Source organism: Ovis aries, chromosome 12, assembly GCF_016772045.2.
Source record: "Ovis aries strain OAR_USU_Benz2616 breed Rambouillet chromosome 12, ARS-UI_Ramb_v3.0, whole genome shotgun sequence".
Classification (NCBI taxonomy): domain Eukaryota; kingdom Metazoa; phylum Chordata; class Mammalia; order Artiodactyla; family Bovidae; genus Ovis; species Ovis aries.
In genome coordinates, this window is record NC_056065.1 from 53506031 (window position 1) to 53513947 (window position 7917).

At 44.8% G+C, this 7917-nt stretch overlaps 1 protein-coding gene across 1 annotated transcript; it reads right to left on the reverse strand.

Annotated features, from left to right (window-relative positions):
* Positions 1-5806: 5806 nt before the first annotated feature.
* Positions 5807-7623, reverse strand: LOC101111473 (PRAME family member 12-like). Its single transcript, XM_012187510.4, has 2 exons — positions 7361-7623; positions 5807-6329 (listed from the first exon to the last, which is right to left on the reverse strand). Exons 1-2 carry the CDS (start codon positions 7621-7623, stop codon positions 5807-5809), a joined length of 786 nt encoding a protein of 261 aa, XP_012042900.3.
* Between the last annotated feature and the right edge of the window lie 294 nt (positions 7624-7917).

Here is a 7917-nt window from a genome sequence, read left to right on the forward strand (position 1 = left end):
GAGTTGGGCATTACTGAATGACTTTCACTTTCAGGCCTTAAAACTATGGGAATAGAGCATCATGAAACCCACTGCAGTCTCCAACCTCAGCTTCCACAGTTAACGGCCTTGGAAAAAGGCAGCAGATACCCCTAAAAGTGAATGCCATTTGCACAAACTATTTTTAATGTCAAGAAATAAAATTCCAAATAATCGGATGTTTTCATTACATAAAATCTAGTTGGTTAAGATATTTTTAAATGCCATAAAGGAAAGCATAGATCAAGATATTTGGGGCTAATGAAAAATTACACTTAGAGACTAAACGATACATCTGAAAAGAAAGAGAGAGGAAAATCTCCCTGACAACCATTGCTGCTTGCCACCAATGGAAACCTCACCATCAAGATGAAGGTGTCCTTTTCTGAGGGCTTCCCAGGTGGTGCTAGCGGTAAAGAACTTGCCTGTTAATGAGGAGACATAAGAGACTGAGGTTCGATCCCTGGGTTGGGAAGATCACCTGAAGGAGGGCATGGCAAGCCACTCCAGTATTCTTGCCTGGAGAATCCCATGGACAGAGATGCCTGGTGGGCGACAGTCCATAGCATCTCAAAGAGTCAGACACTGACTTAGTCGGAAGGGACTTAACACGCACGTCCTTTGCTGAGGTCTGTAACTTACCAGCTCTGCTGTAGTTGGCAGGGTACTCAGAGGTCGGATCTGGTGGAGAAGCCAGGCAGTGACTCCAGAGGAAGAAGTTTCTGCACCTCTTCTTTGATGCTTCAGCTTTTTATAGGCCTTTCTAATTATGTATTCCCCCAACCAACTACTACCATCCAATAGGGAATGTGATGACTGATTAGATTTCTGAATGTCCATCAGGTAAATCCTGATTGGATCTTTGCCTATAATCAGATGAATTGATTGAATCAGATATTCATTCATGAGGGATACATGGGGGGAGGGGTGTCAAAGACTCAATCATTGATTCATTCTGGGAATACCAATTGCGTTTAACTAATAGGATCACTTATGGAGGCTTCCCAGGTGGTGCAGTGGTAAAGAATTTGCCAAGCAGGAGATCCTAGACACCCGGGTTCCATCCCTGGGTTGAGAAGATCTCCTGGAGAAGAAAATGAGCACCTACTCCAGTATTCTTACCTGGGAAATCCCAAGGACCATGGAGCCTGGTGGGCTTCTCTCCATGAGGTCACAAAGAGTCAGACATGACTAATCATGGCACACACACTCCCTCCACACACAGTAGGGTCAGTTATAACCATGGGTGTGAGACAGGGAAGCCACTAATATTTCCTGAGATTGGAAAATTAAAACAAAATTTGAAAGCACCATTGTTTTGGAATCTTTCGACAGATCAGTGTAATCAAAATGTCCCACAATTAAAGCAGTTGCAAAAACACTGTGGTGTCATTCCCAAAGGAAACAACATAAATTATCTGTGTCAAACTGTTACTTAGGCTGTACATCAGAAATATAGCAGATCATGAGTCTGTTAAAGGGAGGAAGACAAATGCAACTGGGGATGTGCTTGGTCCTCTAGGCTTCAGTTCAGTTCAGTTCAGTCACTCAGTCGTGTCCGACTCTTTGCGATCCCATGAATCGCAGCACGCCAGGCCTCCCTGTCCATCACCAACTCCCGGAGTTCACTCAGATTCACATCCATCGAGTCAGTGATGCCATCCAGCCATCTCATCCTCAGTCGTCCCCTTCTCCTCCTGCCCCCAATCCCTCCCAGCATCAAAGTCTTTTCCAATGAGTCAACTTTTTGCATGAGGTGGCCAAAGTACTGGAGTTTCAGCTTATCATCATTCCTTCTAAAGAAATCCCAGGGCTGATCTCCTTCCGAATGGACTGGTTGGATCTCCTTGCAGTCCAAGGGACTCTCAAGAGTCTTCTTCAACACCACAGTTCAAAAGCATCAGTTCTTCAGTGCTCAGCCTTCTTCGCAGTCCAACTCTCACATCCATACATGACTACTGGGAAAACCACAGCCTTGACTAGACAGACCTTAGTTGGCAAAGTAATGTCTCTGCTTTTGAATATGCTATCTAGGTCAGTTCAATTCAGTTCAAGGAAAAGTTGCCAAAGAACTCAATGTCCAGCATTCTGTTGTCATTGGATATCTAAAGCAAATTGGAAAGGTGAATAAGCTCCATAAGTGGGTGCCTCATGAAATGACAGAAAATTAAAAAATTGTCTTTTTGAAGTGTCTTCTTTTCTTATTCTATGCCACAACAATGAACTGTTTCTCAATCAGATTGTGTCCTGTGATGAAAAGTGGATTTTATACAACAACCAACAATGACCAGGTCAATAGTCAGACCAAGAAGAAGCTCCAAAACACTCTCCAAAGGCAAACTTGCACCCAAAAAGGTCATGATCACTGTTTGGTGGTCTGCTTCCCGTCTGGTCCACTACTGCTTTCTGGATCCTGGGAAAACCATTAAATCTAAAAGGTGTGCTCAAGAAATCAATGAAGTGAACTGAAAACTGCAATGACTGCAGCTGGCATTCATCAACAGAATGGGCCTAATTCTTCTCCACAATGACATTTGACTGCAGATCACACAACCAATGCTTCAAAAATTGAATGTATTGGGCTACAAAATTTTGCCTCATACACCATATTTGCCTGACTTCTCACCGACCAAATACCACTTCTTTAAGCATCTTGACAATATTTTTCAGGGAAAATGCTTCCACTACCAGTAGGAGGCAGAAAATGCTTTCTAAGAGTTCATTGAATTCTGAAGCATGGATTTTTACACTACAAGAATAAACAAACTTATTACTTATTGGCAAAAATGTGTTGATTGTAATGGTTCCTATCTTGATAAATAAAGATGTGTTTGAGCCTACATATAATGACCTGGTAGCTCAGAAGTAAAAGAATCCCCCTACAATGTGAGAGACCTGGGTGTGATCCCTGGTTTGGGAAGATCCCCTAGAGGAGGGCATGGCAACCCACTCCAGTGTTCTTGCCTGGGGAATCCCCATGGACAGAGGAGCTTGGCAAGCTACAGTCCATGGGGTTGCAAAGAGTCAGATACCACTGAGCAACTAAGCATGGCACAGCACATAATGATCTAAAATTCATGGTTCAAAACCACAATAAAGTTTGCACAGATTTAAATAGTTGAGGATTCCAGGCTCTTGAGCACAAGTTCAGGCTTAGTTACTCTGGGGCATGTTCGAACTTCCCAAATCAGAGATTGAACCTGGGTCTCTGCTTTGGCAGGTGGATTCTTTACCAGTGAGCCACCAGGGAAGCCCCCTGCTCTTACTCCTTATTATGATTTTAAGCCAATGTTTTCAGAGAAGTCCTGGCTTAAGCCCAGAGGGGTGAAACCACACTTAGAATAAAACCCCATACCCACCAGAGATGCTAGGAGGGCTCAGACAAAACCTTGTGTGCACCAGGACACAGGGATCCCACTAGAGACTGAGAGAGACCTGCCTTTGAGTGTCTGAGTGCCTCCTGCAGCAGCACGGGTCAGCAGGGACCTGTCATGGGGACAGGGGCTCTGTCTGTAGCAGACCTGGGAGACAGGGCATATGAGCCCCACCATAGAGCCACTGAACAGACAATCTACAGCCTGGAGGGCACAAACAAAACCTTGTGCCCACACAGACCCAGGAGAAAGGAGGAGTGACTCCATAAGAGACTGACCCAGACCTGCTTGTGAGTGCCCAGCAATCTCTAGTGGAGGCGTGCATTGACAGTGGCTGCCATGGGGTTATGAGCACTGAATTAAACAGCCCTCGCATAAGCCCTTTTGGAAGAGGTCACCAATACTGCCACTCAGTTCAGTTCAGTCTCTCAGTCACATACCACTCTTTGCGACCCCAGGGACTGCAGCGTGCCAGGCCTCCCTGTCCAACACCAACTCCCTGAGCTTGCTCAAACTCATGTCCATCGATTCGGTGATGCCATCCAACCATCTCATCCTTTGTCATCCCCTTCTCCTCCTGCCCTCAATATTTCCCAGCATCAGGGTCTTTTCCAATGAGTCAGTTCTTCTCATCAGGTAGCCAAAGTATTGGAGCTTAAGCTTCAGCATCAGTCCTTCCAATGAATATTCAGGACGGATTTCCTTTAGGATTGACTGGTTTGATCTCCTTGCAGTTCCCGTAGTTCTCAGGTCATTGGCCCCAGACTTAGAGTAACATCATCAGCTTACCTGGTTCTCAGCCTTAATCTTCAGTTTGAGATAAACTTCTGTCTTTGCTGGTACTCTAGTTTATAGACAGCAGACGGAGAGACTTCTCAGCCTCTAGGCAAACCCATTCCCATAGTAAATCTCCTCTAATATATACAGGTGACTCTGGAAAACACTGGTTTGAAATGCCCAGGTTCACTTACATACAGATGTTTTCCAAGAGTATATATTGTTTTATAGGATCTAGTTGGTGGAATCCAAGGATGTGAAAAAGAAGAAAAGGGAGGCAGAGAATAAATGATACAGGGAACTCAACTGAACGGGGGGTAGTGCCTCTAATGGACACATTGCTCAACAATCAGCTGTACCCTAGTGGTTACTCAGGAGAACCCTGAGAAATACAGTATCTTACCACAGGCAAGGAGGTCACGTAAACCCACAGGTGTTTTGTTACACAACCTGACATCTGATGTCAAAACATGCTATTATGGTCTTCTGTAATAGAGAGAGACAGGGGATTTTATGGAAATAAAGACGATTTCTCACTAATATAATGTAACCCTTGTAATTTTTGGTTAGGTATAGAAACACTGAAACCATGTTACATGCCTCTATGATTTTAGTATTTTGCTAAAGGAAATTATGTAACTTCCCTGGTCAATAGATTAATTAAAAAAGGATCATTATCCACCATGGGTAATAGGTCAGCAAGGCTCGTAAGTTTAGCTTATCTGCAGTGTGGACGACCCCTTCCAGAATTGGGAGCCATCCCTTTTTCAGTAAAACCCTTTCCACCCCCACAAAAAGGTCAATGACTGAAAGTTATGGAGGGACCAGGACAACCAAGAGGGCTGCTCATGTCCAGAGTCCATGGCCTGAGTCAGCAGTGAGAGACCTGCCTGGGGTCTGCACTGGAGTGGCTCACTGGCCACTGAGTCTGTTTTTCTCTGTGTATATTACCCCACTGAACAGCTCCAGAAGTAAGCAAGGAGGTAAGAGATGCACCAGGTTGAATAGAGACCTGGTGGGAATGGTAAGGTTTTGTATCATAGACAACTCAGTGCTTTTATTTTTTTAATTTATCTTTTTTTGTTATTTTATTTTATTTTTTTTGAAAAAAAATTTTTTTAATTTTAAAATCTTTATTTTTTTATGTACTTTTTTTTTAAATTTTAAAATCTTTAATTCTTACGTGTGTTCCCAAACATGAACCCCCCTCCCACGTCTGGAGATTTCCCTGATGTGAACTGAAAAATCAGGAAAAATACATCATGAACAGCAGCAATCCATTTACAATGAGGGACTCTTTATTTCCGACCATTTCTTTACAGCCAATTACCCAGAGATAACTCCAACTCTCAAGCTCAAATCCACCTAAAGAAATGTAGGTTCTTAATTCTGACTCTACAAGCATTCCTATTCCAGGAGACAGTATTTCTGTCTGCAATCCAGCTTCCATGCAGGATCCTTTCCTTTACACATTCACATTGAGCAGATGTCTGAAACCATGGCTTTATTTCCCCTTCACGATGGATCTTGTCCTAGATTTCAGTTTCCAAGTGCTCAGAAGAAAGCTTTCCATTGATGCTATGGACTAAGCAAGGGTGTTACCACCATATATGATGGGCTCAGGATGACAGAATGTGTTATCTCCACAGGGTGGACAGGGGCATGAAGCTAATACAGATGGTCCTGGGATGTCCCAAGTCCTCCAGGATCTCAAGCAGTTCAGTCTGACACTGGGAAAGTCTCCTGGGTTGGAGGATCCCATCAGAGCTGAAACTTTCCTGAGGGACAGGGTATAGCTCTTGACTTAACCTGGGCAGCCCAGAGGTGTGTCGCAGCAGCTTTTCCAGGATGGCCATGGAGAGGAGGTTCCCACGCAGACTGAAAGACATGAGCTGGAAACAGCGGCTCAAGATATGCAGAATGGATTCCAAGTGGGAGTCTCTGATCCCAGATTGCTCTAAGTACAGCTCCTGGAGGGTGGCTGAAACTTTCTCCAGAAGAGCTGGGAGGAGCTCAGGACTAGAGTAGGTCATCGTGACCCCACTCAGATCCAGGCCCTTTAGCTGACTGATGTTCGGACTCTGAGACAGATGGGTCAGGTCTGAATTTGTAAGCAGGCAGTGAGTAATCCCAAGGTTGTCCAAGGGGGTCTTCAGGCACCTGGGGAGAAAGAGAGAAATTAGGTATTGGAAACTGAGGTGGAAGCTGATTGCAAGTTGAGAGACAAGTGATCTGCCCAAGCCCATGTTTGAACTGATCACCTGATAAGGATTAATACCCAGAATGGACAATCTCATTGCAGCCAGTCATTTCACCTTTTCTGTGTGACCAGGTCAAGTACATAGAGTCTTAAAACCTCTCTCTCCTCATTACTCAAGCAGAGAAAAATGTTCTCTGCTTCCTTATGAAGAGGAATGAAGATAATGGAATGGACTAGAACAAACTCAGAGGAGAGCTTGACATCTTGTCTCAATCAAGATTGGACATCACTGAAAGTTAATAGTAAGAGATATACTTACTAGGCAGGCTACCTTCAGAACATGCTTGGGCCCCAGACATCCATCTCAGGCAGGTGAGGCTTCTGGGTGACTTGCATAGAGGACAAACCTGGGCAAAATCCCACAGCATCCACAGAGGATACCATCCTGTGGGGCTCACTTATATCCCTGCTTTATCTGCAAACCACCTTCCAATTTTTATGCTCCCTTTGACACCTGCCCTATTACCATCATCTCCAGAATCATGCATTTCCCATATATTATTTACCATATCTGGAGCAAAAAACATCTTTTTACAGGCAGAGAATTTGAGATAGGCTCATCCTGGTCAGAAAGGTGAAGAACACAGAGCTTCAGTTTAGAAATGCTCAGGGCTGGTGGAGTTGCCCTCTTCCCTTACCTATTGCCCTCTTCCCTTACCTAATGCACTCTTCCCTTACCTATTATCCTAAGTCACCTAGAAAAGATATCTCTTCCTAAGAAGAAACCAAATAACTATCCTCTAGATTCTAACCCCTAGTCTATAGTTTCCAGCACAGTGTCCCTTTCCAGAGCCTCTCTCCAAGTTTGGACCCCTACCTAAATTTAGGTGGTTATGTGATACCATAGTTCACAATGGAGCAGCAAAGGGGACAGTACATTTGCTATTCTCTTGTTGGATTTACTGTTACCTGGTCAGTGGTGCACACTCACCTGAGCATCTGGTCCAGGCAGCCTTCGAGGTAGAAAGGGGATTCCAGGTGGAGATCCCGGACGTGGTGCAGCCTTAGGAACTGAGAAGTAATTTGGACAACGTGCCCTTCCTCCTGCTGCTCGAGATCAGGCATGTGGATGTGGGAGATGAGAAGTCTCTTCAAATTGGTCATCTGGCCCAGGAGGGGAGCAAACATGGCCAGGGTGGACAGATGCCAGGTGCGATCCACGTATACCTCCTGGATACAGTCCAGCTGCACCATACTCAGGACCTTCATAATTTTATCCATGGAAAATGAAAGAATCCTCAGCTTCTTACAGCACAGGTGTATGGATGCTTTCCTCTGCTCCACCCATCTCATAAGGCAGGTGAGAAATCCATCCATGCTCCTTTCCTTGAGGTGAAGTTCTATGAACACCTTGAAGGGAGCCAAGGGTTGCTCGGTCCTTGGCCTGTCCTCAGCCCCTGGTGCCATTGAAAAGCTTGAGGGCACATGGACACTGGATCCAGACCACATTCTCCAGAAGTCCTGGCCAGTATTCCTTAAATCCAGCAC